This window comes from Pongo pygmaeus, chromosome 10 (genome assembly GCF_028885625.2).
Source record: "Pongo pygmaeus isolate AG05252 chromosome 10, NHGRI_mPonPyg2-v2.0_pri, whole genome shotgun sequence".
In the NCBI taxonomy this organism is placed as follows: Eukaryota; Metazoa; Chordata; class Mammalia; order Primates; family Hominidae; genus Pongo; species Pongo pygmaeus.
This window is the reverse complement of record NC_072383.2, coordinates 100,620,642-100,641,128: the sequence shown is the minus strand read 5'-3', so window position 1 is coordinate 100,641,128 and position 20,487 is coordinate 100,620,642. Positions and strand designations below refer to the sequence as shown.

At 38.3% G+C, this 20,487-nt stretch overlaps 2 protein-coding genes across 10 annotated transcripts in view; one reads left to right on the top strand and one right to left on the bottom strand.

Annotated features, from left to right (window-relative positions):
- The window catches only part of PARPBP (PARP1 binding protein), an 84,178-nt gene extending 67,706 nt beyond the window's left edge, over positions 1-16,472 (bottom strand). For 3 of the 9 annotated variants that reach the window (XR_008493093.2, XM_054445676.2, XM_054445678.2), the window contains exons 1-2: positions 16,340-16,471; positions 12,593-12,748 (exon numbers count right to left, since the gene is read on the bottom strand). Coding sequence is in view for 6 of the 9 variants with exons in the window: in XM_054445676.2 (XP_054301651.1) it covers positions 12,593-12,745 (153 nt within the window). In the remaining 3 variants the exon portion in view is untranslated. Of the gene's footprint in view, positions 1-12,592; positions 12,749-16,339 lie in introns of those variants that run through there. The other 6 variants (XM_054445673.2, XM_054445675.2, XM_054445674.2 and 3 more) reach the window with 3 other exon arrangements.
- A 25-nt stretch (positions 16,473-16,497) lies between these two features.
- The window catches only part of NUP37 (nucleoporin 37), a 44,789-nt gene continuing 40,799 nt past the window's right edge, over positions 16,498-20,487 (top strand). The window contains exons 1-2 of the mRNA XM_054445683.2: positions 16,498-16,569; positions 18,055-18,275. Of these exons, the coding sequence (XP_054301658.1) occupies positions 18,120-18,275 (156 nt within the window). The 5' untranslated portion in view covers positions 16,498-16,569; positions 18,055-18,119. The remainder of the gene's footprint in view (positions 16,570-18,054; positions 18,276-20,487) is intronic.

The following is a 20,487-nucleotide window of genomic DNA, read 5'->3' as shown; positions in this document are numbered from 1 at the left end:
AGTTGCAACTCACCTCTTCTTTCCCACCCAGAGTCTGAACTTTCACACTGAATTAAGTGAATTAGCAAGTAGAAAATTAGCAAGTAGAAAGAGACACTGAGTGACTGCTACATAAACAAATCCTGAAGAAAAACTGACTTGGATTGAATATTTCAGTATGTGAAAATTTTTACAATGAGGGTTAAATGTTTTTCAGGGTATATTTCCCTTAGCTTGTTGATAAAATCTATTTATTTCTTTAGAAGTAAGTCATAAATAAACGAAAGGAAGTGATTTGAATATAGTCTGATTCCAGAATAACAGCCTTGAATCACTATACAATACTGATTCTGAAAAATTGCCTCAATTCCTCTCTCATTATTTTCCAGTGTATGGTCACCAAGGTTTAACCCTTAGCTAGTCTATTTATTCAATATTCTCATAATCCACCATTTACCTTAGTACTATTTCCTCACACTACTAAAGAAGAATAAATTAAAATAAAAATAGGGTATCTAGCTTAAGTTACTGAGTGAACAATGGCACATGCCAATACGACTAAGAATATAAATGGGAAGGTCAGTTGAAAAAGCAAACAATGTGCTCTATTTTAAAAATTGATGTGGGAGAGACTCCATCTCAAAAAAAAATGATGTGGAAACAGTACAGGGACATCAAGGTAAAGATGATCATACTGGATTTAAGACTCAGTAGAATGGTATCTCACATAAATGCAGGAAGAACAATGTAAGGGAAATGCATCCAGTGAAAGTAGGTAAAATGGAGAAAAGCTAAAACTTGTAGGTAAAACTAGAAGATACTGAAATAATTAAGATCACTCCACCCCCAAATTATGCCACCTGGTAAAATGAAACTCTAGGCTGAAAGTACTTGAAAAACAGCAGGTGCAAGATGATCACTATGAACTTCCTTCTGTTTCTTCAAAACAGAAGACAAAATTCCCATGTGAAAGATATCCTCTTTATACAAGTAACGGTCTTATCATCAAGGAGTGTAAGCTGAGGTCCAGGAAAATCTATACAAACCTTATTAAACTAATCTTTATTTCCTGGCCACTACTCCACCCAATTAAACACCCTAAGCCAAGTTCCTTTGCCTTGTCATTTTTTATTTTTTTTGGAGACGGAGTCTCTGTCTCCCAGGCTGGAGTGCAGTGGCGCGATCTCACTGCAAGCTCCGCCTCCCGGGTTCACACCATTCTCCTGCCTCAGCCTCCCAAGTAGCCAGAACTACAGGCGCCTGCCACCACACCTGGCTAATTTTCTTGTATTTTTAGTAGAGATGGAGTTTCCCCACGTTAGGCAGAATGGTCTCGATCTCCTGACCTAGTGATCCACCCACCTTGGCCTCCCAAAGTGCTGGGATTACAGGCGTGAGCCACTATGCCTGGCCCACATTTTCATTTTACTACTCTTTCTCCGATTCAGTATGTAAGTGTTCAACTCTAATTTGTCTTTTGGTCTTCATTTCCTTATGCATATTCCTGTGCCATGTAATACTCCTATTAAATTTGTATGATTTTCTCCTGTTGATCTGTCTTATGTCAATTTAATTCTCAGGCCCAGCCAAAAAACCCTAAAAGGGTGGAGGTAAAATTTTGCCTCCCTTACAGTACCAACAAAATTTATAACAAAGAGAATATCTAAAATACATATAGAAATATTCCAAATAAGAAAGAGGTCAGACATAGTGGCTCATGCCTGTAATCCCAGCACTTTGGGAGGCCGAGGTAGGTGGATCCCTTGGGCCCAGGAGTTCAAGACCAGCCTGGGCAACATGGAGAAACCCTGTCTCTATAAAAAATAAAAGAATTAGCTGGGCATGGTAGTACGTACCTGTAGCCTCCCAGCTACTTGGGAGGCTGAGGTAAAAGAATCACCTAAGCCTGAGGAGGTCGACGTTGCAGTGAACTATGATTGTGCCACTGCACTCCAGCCTGGGCAACAGAGTGAGAGCCTGTCTCACAACAAAAACAAGAGACAAAAACAACTCAATACTAAAATAAGAAAAGGATATGAACAGAAAGTCTATGAGGAGAATACCTACCTACTGACCTCATAAAATGAGCTGGAAAGTGTTCCTCCTTCTGAATGCTTTTGGAAGAGTTTGAGAAGGATTGGTATTAGTTCTTTAAATGTTTGGTAGAATTCAGCAGTAAAGCCATCAGGTCCCGGGCTTTTCTTTAATAAAAGACTTTTTATTACTGATTCAATGTCCTTACTTTTTATTGGTCTATTCAGATTTCCTATTTCTTCATGATTTAGTACATGTCAAGGAATTTATCCATTTCTTCTAGGTTATCCAATTTGTTGGCATACAAATTGTTCATAGTAGTCTTTTATGACCTGTTTTATTTCTGTGGTATTAGTTAGAATGTATTCTTTTTCATTTCTTTTTTTTTTTGAGTCTTCTCTTTTTTCTTAGTTTACCTAAGTTTTCTTGATTTTGTTTATCTTTTCAAAAAGCCAACTCTTAGCTTCATTGATCTTTGCTATTTTTTTTTAGCCTCTATTTCATTTATTTCTGCTCTCATCTTTATTATTCTCTTCCTTCTGCTAAGTTTGGGCTTAGTGTGTTCTTTTCCTAGTTTTTTTTGGTGTAACTTTAAGTTTATTAAAGATCTTTTTTTTTTAAATGTAGGTGTTTATTGCTATAAGCTTTCCTCTTGGAATTGCTTTTGCTCTATCTCATAAGTTGTGGTATGTTGTACTTCCATATTTTTTAAGGTTTTTTTAAATTTCCTTTTAATTTCTTCTTCGAACCATTGGTTAATTTCCACGTGTTTGTTAATTTTCCAAATTCTTCCTGTTACAGATTTCTAGCTTCATATAACTGTAATCAGAAAAGATACTCAGTATGATTTCAATCTTCTTAAATTTGTTAAGACTTGTTTTGTGGGCTAACATATGATCTATCTTGAAGAATGTTCTGTGTGCACTAAGAACTCTTCCAAAAAAATGAAAAGGGAATACTTCCAAACTCATTTTATGAAACACGCATGACCCGGATTCCAAAGCCACACTAGGACACTACAAGAAAAAAAAATTAGAGGACAATATCCATAATGAACACATATGCAAAATTCCTCAACAAAATACTAGGAAACCAAATTAAACAGCACATTAAAAGGATCACTCATGATGATAAAGTCAGATTCATACCAGGGATGGTTCAGCATATACAAATCTATAAACAAAATATGGTACATAACATAATGAAGGACAAAACACTATGATCATCTCAAAAGATACAGAAAAAAACATCTGACAAAATTAAATATCCTCTCATTATAATAATTGTCAACACATTAGATATAAAAAAATACTTCAACATGAGAAAGACCATATATGACAAACTCACAGCTAACATCATACTCAATAGTGAAAAAGTTGAAAGCTTTCCCTCTAAGATCAGGAACAAGACAAGGATGCTTACTCTTCCCACTTCTATTCAACATAGTACTAGAAGGTGTAGTCAAAGTGGTTAGGTAAGAAAAAGAAATAAAAGGCATCCAAATTGGAAAGAAATAAGTGAAACTGTTCCTGTTTACAGATAACATGTTCTTATATATAGAAAACCATAAAGACACCACCAAAAACTGTAAGAATAAACAAATTGTGTAAAGTGGCAAGATACAAAAATCAAAATACAAAAATCAGTATCATTTCAATGCACTAAAAACAATCTGAAAAAGTAATCCAGAAAACAATCCCATTTACAATAGCTATAGAAACAAAAAATTTTTACAAATAAATTTAACCAAGAAGATGAAAGATCTGCACACTGAAAACTATAAAACATGGATAAAAGAAATTAAAGAAGACACAAATATATGGAAAGTTATCCCATATTGATGAACTGGAAGAATTAATATTGTTAAAATGTCCATATTATCCAAAGCAATATACAGATTCAATGCAATTCCTATCAAAATTCCAGTGCCATTTTTGACAGAAATAGAAAAAACAATTTTAAAATTTATATGGAACTACAACAGACCCCAAACAGTAAAAACAATCTTAAGCAAAATGAACAAAGCTGGAGGCATCACACTACCTAACTTCAAACTATACTACAAAACTATGGTAATCCAAATACCATGGTACTAGCATAAAAACATATGGCTAGACCAGTGGAACAGAATTGAGAACCAAGATATATATCCACAAATTTATAGGCAATTGGTTTTGAAAAAAGATACAAAGAACACCTAATGGAGAAAGAACAGTCTAATCAATAAATGTTGGACAACTGGGTATCTACCTGCAGAAAAATGAAATTAGACGCTTATCCCTTCTACAAAAATCAACTCAAAATGGATTTTTTCTTTTGAACTTTTAAGTTCAGGGGTATATGTGCAGGTTTGTTACATAGGTAAATTCATGTCATAAGGGTTTGTTGTACAGATTCTTTTTTTTTTTTTTTTTTTTTGAGACAGCGTCTCGCTCTGTCGCTATCCCCCAGACTGGAATGCAATGGCGTGATTTCAGCTTACTGCAACCTCCACCTCCTGGGTTCAAGTGATTCTCCCACCTCAGCCTCCCAAGTAGCTGGGAGTACAGGCACATGCCACCATGGCCTGGCTAATTTGTGTATTTTTAGTAGAGATGGGGTTTCACCATGTTGGCCAGGCTGGTCTCAAAATCCCGACCTCAGGCAATCTGCCTGCCTCAGCCTCCCAAAGTGCTGGGATTACAGGCGTGAGCAACCACGCCAAGCTGTACAGATTATTTTGTCACCCAGGTATTAAGCCAAGTGCCCATTAGTTATTCTTCCTGATCCTCTCCCTCCTGCCACCCGTCACCCTTCAGTAGGCCCCAGTACCTCTTATTTCCCTCTATGTGTCCATTTGTTCTCATCATTTAGCTCCCACTTATAAGTGAGAACATGTGGTATCTGGTTTTCTGTTCCTGCATTAGTTTGCTAAGGATAATGGTCTCTAGTTCCTTTTCCTGCAAAGGACATGATCTCATTCTTTTTTACAGCTGTATAGTATTCCATGGTGTATATGTACCACATTTTCTTTATCCAATCTGTCATTAATGGCCATTTAGGTTGATTCCAAATCTTTGCTTCTGTCAATAGCTCTGCAGTAAACCTACACATGCATGTATCTTTATGATAGAATGATTTATATTCTATCAGCAATAATGGGATTGCTGGGTCAAATGGTAGTTCTGTTTTTAGGTCTTCAAGGAATCTCCACACTGCTTTACACAATGGTTGAACTAATTTACACTCCCCCAACAGTGTATAAGTGTTCCAGTACCTGTTTTTTGTTTTTGCCAGTACCTGTTTTTTGTTTTTCCTTTGAGACAGTCTCGCTCCATCACACAGGCTGGAGTGCAGTGGTGAAATCTCAGCTCACTGCAATCTCTGCCTCTCGGGTTCAAGTGATTCTCATGCCTCAGCTTCCCAAGTGGCTGGGAATACAGGTGCATGCCACCACGCCCGGCTAATTTTTGTAATTTTAGTAGAGATGGGGTTTCACCATGTTGGCCAGGTTGGTCTCAAACTCCTGCCCTCAAGTGATCCACCCACCTTGGCCTCCCAAAGTGCTGGGATTATAGGCGTTAGCCACTGTTACTTTTTGATTTTTTTAATTATAGCCATTCTGCTGGTGTGAGATGATATCTTATTGTGGTTTTGACTTGCATTTTTTTAACGATCAGTGATGTTGAGCTTTTTTTCATATGCTTGTTGGCCACATGTATGTCCTCTTTTGAAAAGTGTCTGTTCATGTCCTTTACCCACTTCTTTTTTTTAGGTTTTTTTTTTCTGAGATGGAGTTTCACTCTTGTTGCCTGGGCTGGAGTGCAGTGGCGTGATCTCAGCTCACTGCAACCTCCGCCTCCCAGGTTCAAGTGATTCTCCTGCCTCAGTCTCCTGAGTAGCTGGGATTACAGGCGTCTGCCCCCATGCCCGGCTAATGTTTTGTATTTTTAGTAGAGATGGGGTTTCACTATGTTGCCCAGGCTGGTCTCGAACTCCTGACCTCAGGTGATCCACCTGCCTCAGCCTCCCAAAGTACTCAGATTACATGAGTAAGCCACCATGCCCAGCCCTTTGCCTACTTCTTAATGGGATTTTTTCTTGTAAACCTGTTTAAGTTCTTTACAGATACTGGATATCAGACCTTTGTCAGATGTATAGTTTGTAAAAATTTTCTCCCATGCTGTAGGTTGTCTGTTTACTCTGTTGATAGTTTTGTTTGCTGTGTAGAAGCTCTTTAGTTTAATTAGATCCCATTTGTCAATTTTTGCTTTTGTTGCAATTGCTTTTGGCATCTTCATCATAAAATCGTTGCCCATGCCTATGTCCAGAATGGTATTGCCTAGGTTGTCTTCCAGAGTTTTTATAGTTTTGGGTTTTATATGTAAGTCCCTCATCTTGAGTTGATTTTTGTATATAGCGTAAGGAAGGGGTCCGGTTTCAATCTTCTGCACATGGTTAGCCAGTTATCCCAGCACCATTTATTGAATAGGGAATCCTTTCCCCATTGCTTGTTTTCATCAGCTTTGTTGAAGATCAGATGATGGTTGGTGTGTGGTCTTATTTCTGGGCTCTGTATTCTGTTCCACTGGTCTACGTGTCTGTTTTTCTACCAATACCATGCTGTTTTGGTTACTGTAGCCCTTTAATACAGTTTGAAGTCAAGTAGCATGATACCATCTGCTTTCTTCTTTTTGCTTACGATAGCCTTATCTATTTGGGGTCTTTTTGGGTTCCATATGAATTTTAAAAGAGCTTTTTCTAGTTCTGCGAAGAATGTTACTGGAAGTTTGACAGGACTAGCATTAAATATATAAATTGCTTTGGGCAGTAGTCAAGTCTAGAGGCAAATCAGGAATGCAACCTCATTCACAATTGCCATAAAAAGAATAAAATACCTGGAAATACAGTCAACCAGGGAGGTGAAAGATCTCTACAATGAAAACTACAAAACACTGCTCAAAGAAATCAGAGAAGGTACAAACAAATGGAAAAACATTCCAGGCTCATTGGCTAAGAGAATGAATATCAAAATGGATTAAAGGCTTAAATTTAACATTTGAAACTGTAAAAGTCCTAGAAAAAAACAGAGGAAAAACTCCTTGACATTGGTCTGGGGAATGGTTTTTTGGACATAAACCCAGAAGCACAGACAACAAAAGCAAAAATAGATGAATGGGATTATATCAAACTAAAAAGCTTCTGCACAGCCAAGGAAACAATCAACACAGTGAAGAGACAACCTATGGAATGGTAGAAAATATATCCGAATCATGTATCAGATAAAAGGTTAATATCCAAAATATATAAGAAACTCAATAAGAAAACAACCCCATTAAAAAAAAAATGGGCAAAAGAGCAGGATGCAGTGGCATATGCCTACAGTCTCAATTACTTCAGAGGTTGAGGCAGGAGAATTCTTGAGCCTAGGAGTCCAAGTACAGCCTGGGCAACATACTGAGACTCTGTCTCTAAATAATATAATGAATTTTAAAAATAATCTTTTTTTAAGAATTGGACAAAGGATCTGAATAGACATTTCCAAAAAGAAGACACACAAATTGCCTAGAGGTATATAAAAAATGCTCAACATCACTAATCATCAGAAAAATGCAAATGAAAACCAAATAAGTTATGACCTGTTAGAATGGCCATTATTGAAAAGACAAAAGTGTTAAAAAAAAAAAAATGTGAAGAAAAGGGAATCCTTTGTATACTGTTGGTAGAAATGTAATTAGTATAAGCATTACAGTATGAAAGTTTCTCAAAAAGTAAAACTACCATATGATCCTGCAATCCCAATACTGGGTATATATCCAAAGGAAATGAAATCAGTAGTGAAGAGAGATCAGGACTCCTATGGCCATTGCTGCATTGTTCACAATAGCCAAGATATGGAATCAATCTAAGTATCCATCAATGGATGAATGGATAGAAAATGTGGTATATATAAACAATGGAATGCTATTCAGCCCCATAAAAGAGGGAAATCCTGTCATTTGTAACAACATGGATGTACCTGGAAAACATTATATTAAGGGAAGTAAGGCAGGCATAGAAAGACAAACACCACATAATCTCACTTACAAGTGGTGTGTTAAAAAGTTGAACTTACAGGCCGGGCACGGTGGCTCATGCCTGTAATCCCAGCACTTTGGGAGGCCGAGGTGGGCAGGTCACGAGGTCAGGAAATCGAGACCATCCTGGCTAACACGGTGAAACCCCATCTCTACTAAAAATACAAAAAATTAGCCAGGTGTGGTGGCGGGTGCCCGCAGTCCCAGCTACTAGGGAGGCAGAGGCAGAAGAATGGAGTGAACCCGGGAGGGAGAGCTTGCAGTGAGCCGAGACTGCACTCCACCATGGGAGACAGAGTGAGACTCCATCAAAAAAAAAAAAAAAAGGTGAACTTACAGAAGTAGAAAGACACTGATGGTTACTAGGAGATGTGGGGGCATGGTGGGTGGGGTGGATGGGGAGATACTCATCAAAGTATATACAATTTCTGTTAGGAGGAATAATTTCAAGAGATCTATTGTACAACATGGTGTTGCTAGTTAATAACACTGTTGTGTCCTTGAAAACTGTTCAGAGAATACATTTTAATTCTTATCACCACAAAAATGTTAAGAATGTGAGGTAATGCATATTAATTTGCTCAGTTAAACCATTTCACAATGTATACATATTTCAAAATATATTGTACATGATAAATAAATACTATTTTTTGTCAATTTAAAAAACTACATTTTTTAAAAAATTAAGTGATTTGTCTAAGGCCACTCAGCCAAAAGGCTGAATTAGGCTGTGAACCCAAGCCAACTGACTCCCTAGTGTTTACTCTTAGCCATAATACAAACTGGTCTGTTTTATTAACAATATATTTTGAATATTTTTCCATGTCAATAAATGTACATGTACCCAAGCTATTTAATTATTGCACACTATTCTACTGGTGGTTTACAATGCTATATAGAATCAACCTCCAGGTGATATACATATAGAATATTTCTAGTTTATTTCATTATTAAAAATGAATCTACTATGAAAAAGAAAGATACCTAAATGATCAAATAAGCATTTAAACAAATTTTTAAACATGGTAGCTGTCCAAAAAAAAAATGAAATACCATTTTTTTCCTCTTTTCTAATAAAATCTGACATCTAATATGGAAAGAGGGATAAAAAAATGACACTCTCTTCCACTGATGACATAAATGTAATTTCTTTTTTTTTTTCTTTTTTTGAGATAGGTTCTCGCTCTGTTGCCCAGGCTAGAGTTCACTGGAGTGATCTTGGCTCACAGCAAGCCTCAATCTCCCAGGCTCAAGTGATCTTCTCACCTCAGTCTCCCAAGTAGCTGAGACTATAGGCACACTCCACCACACCCAGCTAATTTTTGTATTTTTTTGTAGAGACGAGGTTTCGCCATGTTGCCCAGGCTGGTCTTGAACCTCTGGGCTGAAGCGATCTGCCCATCATGGCCTCTCAGAGTGCTGCGATTACAGGTATGAGTCAGTGTGTCTAGCCCATAAATGTAAATTCTGACTGCCACGTGTAGGATAAAAATGAGTCTATCATGTAACTACTTAAATAAGGAGCCTAAAAAACCTCTTGCTCAGGGCAAACATTCCATTTCAAGGCAAAACTATTCATAACACAAAAGAACTTCAGTCTAAAGATCCACCAATAAACAGAATAGGCAGTCATATTAAAGGAACATGTGAGAGTGATAAAATGAATAAATTAGATTAACTTTTCTGTCTATCACTACCTGAAAAGATCTTGAAAATAATGTTAGATGGAAAAAAAACAAGATACAGAAAGAACTGATACTGTTATAATTTTATTTTATTTTATTTATTTATTTTTGAGGTAGAGTCTCACTCTGTCGGCCAGACTGGAGTGCAGTGGCTCACTGCAACCTCTGCCTCCTGGGTTCAAGTGATAATCCTGCCTCAGCCTCCTGAGTAGCTGGGACTACAGGCGACCGCCACTACGCCCGCCTAATTTTTTTATTTTTAATAGAGACAAGGTTTCACCAAGTTGGCCAGGCTGGACTCGAACTCCTGACCTCACGTGATCCGCCGGCCTCAGTCTCCCAAAATGATGGGATTACAGGCGTGAGCCACAGCACCCGGCCCTAACTGTTACAATTTTAAAACAGACACACCAACAGTGCAATATGGCTAACTTGATTTGCAGAAAAACTTCCTGGTACAGAACACCTAAAACTACAGGAGAAAATAGAAAAACTTTTTTAAAGCATGACTAAATAGTCTATAAAAGAGAAACTACAAAAGGTCAAAAACAAAGAGAAAGTGCCAATATACAAGGGTAAGCAAAAGGTGGGGCTTGTGTTTGTTTCAAGGCATCTACTACCCCCTGGCACTCTAGAACCTGGTTTTTATAAACCCTGAGCGCAAATTTTGAAAGACAAAGGAGAGTCCAAGAAAGGTAGAAAGCTGAATCAGGAACCCTTTCTGCTCACCCCGCCACATAAAGCCAAAGCCTTTGAAAGGCAACCCTCTTAATATGTCTCCTAGAAAAACAATCTGCCCAGTGGAAGGCGTTGGTGAAGAGATTTGCCAATGAAGTGATTCTAGAAGTTATTCCAGTATTGTGCTTATCTCTCTGGGTAATCTTTGCTTTGATTTTTGCCTAATAATTAATTTCTGTTGAGGTAGGGGAGAGTAATCATCTAACTTGGCAGAAAATTGAAGGTTCATTCCCTGGAGAGGGTAAAAAAGAGCCTCTAGACCAAAGAGTACAACTGAGGGGCTCAGCTTGATCTCTCTGACGAAGTCAACTGTCTGGTGTCTGAGCATCATATTCTTCTTATGGCTATTAGTTTACATTTATTTGTATGATCCTGTACTTAATGTCTGCCTTATCTACTAGGTAATATGCTTCATGATGGCAGGAGTCAAGTCTAGTTTTGCTCACCGTTTTAACCCCAACATATATCACAATGACTGGCATACAGTAGAAGCTCAAAAATAGAAAAAAAGAAAAAAGTAATTAGTGGAGGGAAGGAGATTAACATTTATTCAAACAGCTGTATTGGCCTTCTTACTGTTCCTGGAACATCCAGGCATAGTCCCACCTCAGGGCCACTACACCTGCTCCTCCCTTTGCCTGAGGTAGTCCTTTCTGATAAAAATCCCCATGGCTAATACCCTCCCCTCTTTCAAATCTTTGCTCAAATGGTACTTTCCAGGTGAGGCCTTCCCTGACCACCCTATTTCAAATTCCAACAACCCTTTCACCCCAAACTCTGCATATTCCTTAGTCGCATGTTTTATTGTTTTCTGTATGTTTATTATGTACATATTAATAATGCCATTATTAATAGCATTTATTATGTCCTAAAAGACTAAATATCTTACAGTACTAGCTATCTCTCCCTAGAAGGTTCACTCCATAAGAAGAGACTTCTTTCATTACTGTATTCCCAATTTTTACAATGATGTCTAACACACAGTAAAAACTCAATATTTGTTCAAAAAATGACTACATAAAATAAAATAACATTTTGTCATTGTTTTAGAGATTCAAAATTTATCTTAACATGCATTGTTTAAAATATGCAAAACTGCCAACTATTCACGGGTAGAAAACACTATTCCTGTTTTAAGATTTTATACTTTTTAATTTTTAAGTGTTAAAATATTCTTCCTTTTTCAAAATGATGATCATAGTATACAGTAACTATTTTTTCTCAATGGCCTTATTTGCAAAAATGAGAAATGGTTAAAATCTGTGTCTAATAATTTTTTAGAAATTTTACTGGTCTATGGAATCTAAAAATCTGGAAACTACTGACATATAAAATTAAAATAACTCATCAGAATGTCATTTCAATATCTAGCCCAATAGACCCATTGAAGCTAACTCTACCCTTCAAAAATCCTCTTCTCTAGTCAAGCCAGTATCTTTACTAAATTCAAACCATGACTTTGATTCCCCTGAACCCTTCTTCTGAACTGACTTTCCTCATCATATCTCCTCTACAGCCTTCTCTTCCTTTATCTAAAATCTATCTAATATCACAAAGCCTTTCCTTACCACTCTATCCTACATTAATCCTTCTCTCATCTGAACACCTCTAGCCCTTTAGCTAGGGCTTAATTCCAAACACTAGTTTGGCTCAAGCTACCTAAGTAAGAATCACTTTGTGGAAATTTTTTAAAGGCAGTTTCCAGTATCTCAGTACAGATTAGGAGAATTTCCAGGATTGGGGTACAAGAGCCAGTAGTTTTCAAAAGTTTAGGGAATGAAGAAAGTCTTATTAAATAAAAATAATTTGACCACAATAATAATAGTTACATGTTTATCCTAAGTCTTCCTATTAAACATCAAATGTGCATGTCCCGTGTATAATCATACATAAGAAGAGCTTAATTTTGAAATAATTCATTTCAAATTCAGTCGTAACATTCTGACACAGATACACAGAGGCATTTGTGAAAATGGTGTATTATCATAGAAGGGCACATAATGTAAAGAAATTAATATTCTTAAGCTTAAGTTTATTCAAATGGGCAGCAATGAAATTTTGCTTTAAAAAAACAAGTTAACCCAAATATAGTTTACCAACCTGTTTGTTGTTCTCTGCCATAGAAAGCTGCAATGCCAAGAGCATGGAGTCTGCACCACATAGAGTAGTTCTCTCAGAGTTACAAAGAGCACGCCAATTCTTTCGAAACTCTTTAATCATATCCAAGACAGACTTCTGATTAAACACAGCCATTATCTTAAAGTAGGACAGAATACAAAGTTAAAGTATCTTATGTTAACTGGAAATTAACATTTAACATGTATAGGCAAGCACAGATAGAGAAAAATATATAATGAATGACAGGTCATTTCATATTTACCAAGATTGCTTTTAATTAAATTTAGGAAAACAAAATAATACAATTTCTGCACGATCATATTTCCCTCCCCTTTGGTTTCTTAAGCCAAACCTTTTGAAAGAACAAAATGTAGCCTTCAATTCTGAAAATGCACACAAAAACAGACATGCAAATTTACTGCAAACTTATAATTACAAATATACCTAATTAAAACTGTATTTAAATATATATATTTGTTTTGAGATAGGTAATATCTGATAAACTGGAAAAAAAAAAAAAAAAAAAAAAACCTAAAAAGCCAATTTCCTCCCATCCTACATTGTCCCAAAAGAGGTGGCCTATTTTTCTACCCTTTTGAATCTGGACCAGCCTTATGACTTGATTTAACCAATAGAATGTGGCAAGAATGACGCTGTGGGAGTTCTGAGCTTAGGCCTTAAGTGGTGTGTGCAGAAGTACTAATACAATAGGCCTGAATGCTATCCTTTGAAGCTGGAGTCCAGTTCGGGAACTTAGATTTCAGGAGCGTTTCCAGTAAGAGTGGTTCACTGTGCTAAACTGTTCATACAAACAATATAGTTTATGCTAAACACTTGCGAGTCTGGAATCTTGGTACATGTCAGACAGTGGATGCCTTTGCATTTAGCCCCCAATAAAAACCCTGGGCACTAAGTCTCTAATAAGCTTCCCTGGTAGACATTTCACATGTGTTGTCACAACCTGTTACTGGAGGAATTGTGTCCTGTATGTCCACTAGAGTATCACCTAGCAGTGTCGCACCCAAACTGCTGATCCACAGAATCATAAGGAAATGGTTATTTTAAAACCTTAACTTTTGAAAAGGTTTGTTACACCGTACTACATAACCAATAAAATAAGTAATATTTAGGAGCTTACTTGGTGGAGATACTTTTCAAAAGCTTAATATTGATTACCTCACTCAATTCTCCTAAGTGTCCAATAAGACAGGTCTGTTATCCTCGTTTCACCTAATACCCTCCATGTCACTCAGCTTGTAAGTGGACAAACAGCATAAACTTAATATGTCTAACTCTATAAGCTGTGTTCTTAAAGCATCATGTTAAATAACTTCTCCTGATGCACACAAAAGCCTTTCAAAATAATTTGAGGTAGTGCCAATGTTTCATATACCCAAGACTATATAAGGCATCCAATTCCTTTCTCTGAGTTTACAGACATGCCTGCTAAAAGTTTTTTTGCTACTTGAAGTACTCAAGTCTCAACACACTCACATGCCCATCATCTTATTTCGGGTATTTTCCTGGACTTATTCCATTTCCTGACTCCTTCTGCTATCCATTTCTTCTATTTTTATGTGGCATAAACAGAATCCTAGATGTTTACTTTGGTTTGTATAATCAAGAACAAAGATATATGCCACTTGCAATATAATTAAATTATAGACACAATCTATGATGCAACTTAAAGATACAGGTAGAAGATCAGAGATTAATTATTTACATAAATGCAAATCCTAGTAAATAGCTAAGAGTTGTATTTCTCTTCAAAAAATCACCCTCATCTCTTGAAAGAAAAAAAAAGTGAAGAAGTGTCAGCTTCAGTGACATGGTCACTTTGCCTGAAATACATTTTTAGGAGTAAATTACTTACTGGTATTATTTAAAGGTAGTATTATGAGATTTGATTGCTGTGAATGAAGACTCACTTGGGAATTAGGCCATTCTGAAATGTGGCTCCACCACTTACTGGCTGCGAGATCTTGGCCAAGTAACATCACCTTTCCCTGCCTCAGCTTCCTCATAATGAAAATGAAAACCCTATCCCATAGGGTTTTATGACAAGTAAACGACATAAACACAAGTAAAGCTTTTAGAACAGCACCTGGCATGTATAAAAGCACATTAGCTATTATCATGCATTATGAGTTTCTAAGTTGTTTTGAGTTAAAAGTAAAAGAGCATTGCCTGGGCATGGTGGTTCACACTTGTAATCCCAGCACTTTGGGAAGCCGAGGCTCACCTAAGGTCAGGAGTTCGAGACCAACCTGGCCAACATGGTGAAACCCTGTCTACTAAAAATTAGCTGGGGTGGTGGTGTGTGCCTGTAACCCCATCTACTTGGGAGGCTGAGACAGGAGAATCGCTTGAACCAGGGAGGCAGAGGTTGCAGTGAGCCAAGATAGCACTACTGCACTCCAGCCTAGGTGACAGAGTGAGACTCTGTCTTAAAAAAAAAAAAAAAAAAAAAAAAAGGGCATTACTATGGTGACAGAAAACGAAGAGTCTCATTCAGGGATTAGCTAACTTTTTCTAAAGGAACAAACAGTAAATATTTGAGGCATGCACAACTACTCACTTTGACCTTCTAGTGTGAAAATAGCCATGGACATACATAAACAAACAAATGAGTATAGCTGTGCTCCAATAAAACTTTTTTTATGGACACTAAAATTTGAATTTCATGTAATTTTTACACATCACAAAACATTTTTCTTTTCATTTTTCCCCCAACCATATAAACACGTAACACTCATTCTTAGCTCAGGAGCTGGCTGCACAAAAACAGGCAGCACAGCTAGTTTGCCAACCCCCTGGTCTAGTCCCAGCTCTTCCTGTAGCTAGTTGGCTGTGGGAGCCTATGCCATAAGCCTTACACGTGGTTGCCTAGGTGGAGGCATCATCACACAGAAATACTTGCCTTCCAGTCCCTTGTGAGAAGTCAATGAGACAATAAATAGGCAAGCACTCTGAATGGCAGGCTGCGCTATACAAAAAAACAATAGCCAAAGGCAGCAGCGATAACACTTGTTTTTAAAAAATTGGATTCCAAGCTGCTCTAGAGCAAAAACTGTGAGACAGAAAATTGTCACTGGGCAGGCAGTGTGAAATGGTTGAAAGAACTACACTTTCGAGTCAGATATCACTTCCAGGTTCCCCCTTTATGACCTGTAGTCCTTCGGTATTTAAAATCTCTAATGAGCATAAGTTTCTTCACCTGCAAAACCAGGAAGGGAATTCCTACCTCACAGAATGAGACGTTAGTGAAACGAGTACATAACCCACCTAGTGCCAGGCATTTAGTAAGTGCTCAATTAAAAAATTGCACTCAACATCATTATCAGTGTTAAAGTGCAAGTCCCAAAGTTTCCTTGGGAGGCTGTAACTAATCAGGAGTGGGAGAAAGTTGCAGGAAACCTGGGTTCTAGTGGAACTAGAACCCAGGTTTCCTGCCTAACTAATGGAAGTTAAGCAGGCCTCTATGGGTCTGTCTTCCAAGCTGCACACGAACCCTCAGGACCTTCCAGCTCCATCGCTAGATACTGTGAACTCCGCCTACAACCCCCAGGCCCAACCAGGCTCGAGCGTGAAGTCACTGCACCATAATACCTCGGTCCCAGGGCACTTTGCTACGACCGAGGTATTACAGTGCAAAACACCCTCAAAAGCCACAGCCTGAATCACCACTTAAAAATGCGACAGGGCAGGTATGGCAGACGCGAGACTTACCTGGTTAGGGGTAGACCCCAAGACGTACTCTTCGAGCGTGCAGAAGGATCCCCCCACGGACTACCCTCCCGCGGCCGCCGCAGTCGCCGCTGAATACATTTCAAACCTCGCGGGAGGCCCCGGGAGCCAATCGCTGCGCTCGCCCTCCGACCCGGAAGCAGAGCCAGAGCGCGTCGCGGCAGCCCCCAAGGAAGACCAGCTTGCTTCTGGTCGGTTCCCGGCGCCCTGCGGTGCGTATCGAGCTGGGAGCCCGAGAGGCCGCGATGCTTTTCTGCCGGCCGCCCAGCCTTGCCACTCTATACCCGGGAGTTCTTCCTTCCCACCTCGGGCCCCGGGAGGTGGGAGCGGGGTCTTGAGGTACTCGCCTGGCCCGGGGAGAGGTGTCGGGGCTCATTGCAGAGACTTATGTTGTTCCCTCCCTTCTTCTCTGCCCTTGTAGTTTTACAGGGGCAAGTCCTGCCAAACGTGTACGGTGAGGCCCCGGGCACTGCTTTAATGAGCAGTAGGTGTGGGGACGGAACAATTTCGTGACCTCGAATCTCTTGCACTTCTATACCTCTCTGCCTCCGTGTCCATAATACTTGCTGGTCACCCTTCAAAAGTCTCCAGTCCCGGATGTCCATTCCTAAGGTTACTAGTTTATAAGCGTCTCGAAGTGGGACTCATCTTATTCTCAGTAGAGACTCTTAAGGTGCCTGATATGTTTGTTACTGAGTCCAACTGTTTTCAGGACAACCCTTGTGTCGAATTTTTTTAAAAAACCAAAAACTCTAAAACCCATAATTCTCATGTGGGGATGCTACTTCCAGAGTGCACACTAGTCCCTGACAGGTTAAGGTCTTCTACCTAGTTTTAAGAATATTATTATTTTAAATTTTATTTTAAGTCCCGGGATACGTGTGCGAGACGTGCAGGTTTATTACAAAGGTAAACGTGTGCTATGGTGGTTTGCTGCACCTATCAACCCATCACCTAGGTATTAAGCTCCACATGCATTAGCTATTTATCTTGGTGCTCTCCCTCCCCCCAGCCCCCTGAACATTATTTTTATATCACATATTTTGGCAGTCCTTACAACAGATCCTGTATTTTGCATCTGTTTATATTATAGCCCTTTTCATGTTGAGTCATAACTATCCCTAAACGGTGGTCTCCTTCAAGCCAGAAGGCTGTTTTTTTCTTCATTAGCGCTGGTTCTCCACACACAATGAAGTCTTCCAAATCCTGGCCCTGCTTATGAGCTTGGCAAGTTAGTTAACCTACTGAAGCCTCAGTTTCTCCATCTACAAAATAGAGACCAGAGGTAGTACCTGCCTTTAGATTTGTACAGACACCAGATGTGATCATGTCAGTAAAATGCTTAATATGGCACCTACAAATAGTGGTTCATAAAAGTTATTAATTTTTATTAACATATTTGCTATTAAAATGATTCCATCTTCAGATGAAATACTATTTGCTTTAGATAATCTAAACAGAACTTTGCGGTGTTATTGTCTGCTAGAATCACAGATATGGGAAAGAGCTGTGGAGCAAATGTGGAACCATTAATAACTAGATTTAATATTTTTCCTGCAGTTTCTGTCCCTTGATAAGTACTCTAAATGTTTCTTTTGAGCTTTCTGCCTCCTTGTAACACCCAACCTTATTTTGATGCATTTGCTGAATGACTAACACATTGACCATTGTAATTGTACCTGTGCTGTAATCCACAGTTTCGTGACCTTGTCCAGTAGAAGGCTATTTAATTTTCACAACTGCTTGAATTTTGACATACAAGATGAAGCAAGATGCCTCAAGAAATGCTGCCTACACTGTGGATTGTGAAGATTATGTGCATGTGGTAGAATTTAATCCCTTTGAGAATGGGGATTCAGGAAACCTAATTGCATATGGTGGCAATAATTATGTGGTCATTGGCACGTGTACGTTTCAGGTTAGTCTACAAAACTGCACCTAATGACAGTGAACATATTTCACTAATAAGAGAACTTAGACAAACCAAATCTAAACTTTGAAAGTATATTGAGTTTGAATGTTAAAAAAAAAAAAAGATAAGAAGACCCATAGAGAAAGATGTTCCCAGTTATATGTGCCTGAGATTTATGTAAACATTATATAGATAGTGAAAAAGGATAGTATGAGGCTTCACTTTTGCCTCATGATCATTAATGGAATATTCTGATAATTGAATGCTATGATTAAGTGAACATTGGTATGTACAGGAAAAAAACAATATAAATGAGAGCCAATTAATTACGGTTTTTCTACATCCTGCTTTGACATACGAAACCAGCTAATATTGAGAGCCTGAAAAACAATCTTCCAGGAGATTTTATAGCTTTTATAATATTCAGCTTTCCTATTAGTATGCTGTCATACTTTTTGTGCATCTGAAATATGCAGAGTATGGAGTCATATTAATTGAGCAGGCAGTTAAGCATAGCCATTAAGAGTATGAATTCTAGAACTAGAATGCCTACATGTTTACTCCTGCTTTACTTACTTCTTGCTAGCTATGAGACCATGAATAAGATATTTAGCCTCTCCTGTAAACATGAGGAAAATAATGCTCGAATTTTAGTATATGTAAAATTCCAAGAGGGCATCACATGGGTTACCATGACAACCAAAACATACATGGTAATCCATATGTATGTTTTGGTTGTCATTGATGTGGGCAGTGGCAACACTCTCAGATTTAATCACCAAAGTAAGATTGCTTTGTGGTGAACATAAACCATATTTTCTCAGAGGAAAGCTAGTTTTACATGTAAGAGAGACTTGGAACAATGACGTTTCAACCCTCAGGACTATCTGGTTAATCCTTTGTCTATCAGAATATTATTATTATTATTATTTTTTTTTTTTTGAGACAGAGTTTTGCTTGGTTGCCCAGGCTAGAGGTCAACCTCGGCTCACTACAACCTTCATCTTCCGTGTTCAATTGATTCTCCTGCCTCAGCCTCCCGAATAGCTGGGATTACAGGCATGCGCTTCCACACCCAGCTAATTTTTGTATTTTTAGTAGGGGGTTTCATGATGTTGGCCAGACTGGTCTCGAACTCCTGACCTCAAGTCATTTGCCCACCTCGGCCTCCCAAAGTGCTGGGATTACAGGTGTGAGCCACCCTGCCTGGCCTAGCAGAATATTATTAATAGAACTGTATTTCTCAAATTATAATGAGTGCGGTAATTTGGAAGTGTCCAATTTTCAAAGATTTAAAATAACTATCACTAAAGTTATTATAAATGTTATTTCCTCCTTTACTGAGAAGGCAATTCTGTTTTTGTTTTGTTTTGAGACGGAGTCTCGCTCTGTCACCCAGGCTGGAATGCAGTGGTGCGATCTCTGCTCACTGCAACCTCTGCCTCCCGAGTTCAAGCAATTATCCTGCCTCAGCCTCCTGAGTAGCTGGGATTACAGGCACGTGCCACCATGCCCAGCTAACTTTTTTGTATTTTTAATAGAGACGGGGTTTCACCATGTTGGTCAGGCTGGTCTTGAACTGACCTCGTGATCTGCCCGCCTCGGCTTCCCAAAGTACTGGGATTACAGGCGTGAGCCACCACGCCCAGTGGCAATTCTGTATCTTACAGTATTCTGACATCAAAAATGCAATTTGGCATTTTATAGCACAATAAATATATAAAGCTTTACAAATTGGAATATAGTCATATTTAAGAGGAAGTATGAATTGAAAGTTTCAATTTGTTGCTGTCTGAGTAGAATATGACAGCTCCTAGCCTATTTTGTACTGTCTGTTTGGGTGGGAGTAGAAATTAATAGCTTTTAGACTAAATATGACCCTAGCCTGACTTACATGGACATGGTTTAGGATCATAAAAAATCATATGATTAAGACAATGTTACATACTTGAAAAAGACTGAGGAAAAACCATTTCTCTAATGCAAGCCACCAATGCACAAAAGAGTAAAGCAGCCTCCTACAGGTAAAACTAATTTTTACGTCATTACTTTTAAAATTAATAACTGAACATAGAATTGTATTCGCAAACACTGAAAAATGTTTATCTCATTTATGATTAAGAAATGTTGAGAGAGAAAGTCAGTGGAGAACAAATTAGGAAAAGAGGCAAAGATGAGAGAGGGAGAAGATGGGAGAAAGAAGGAAAATGACAACATG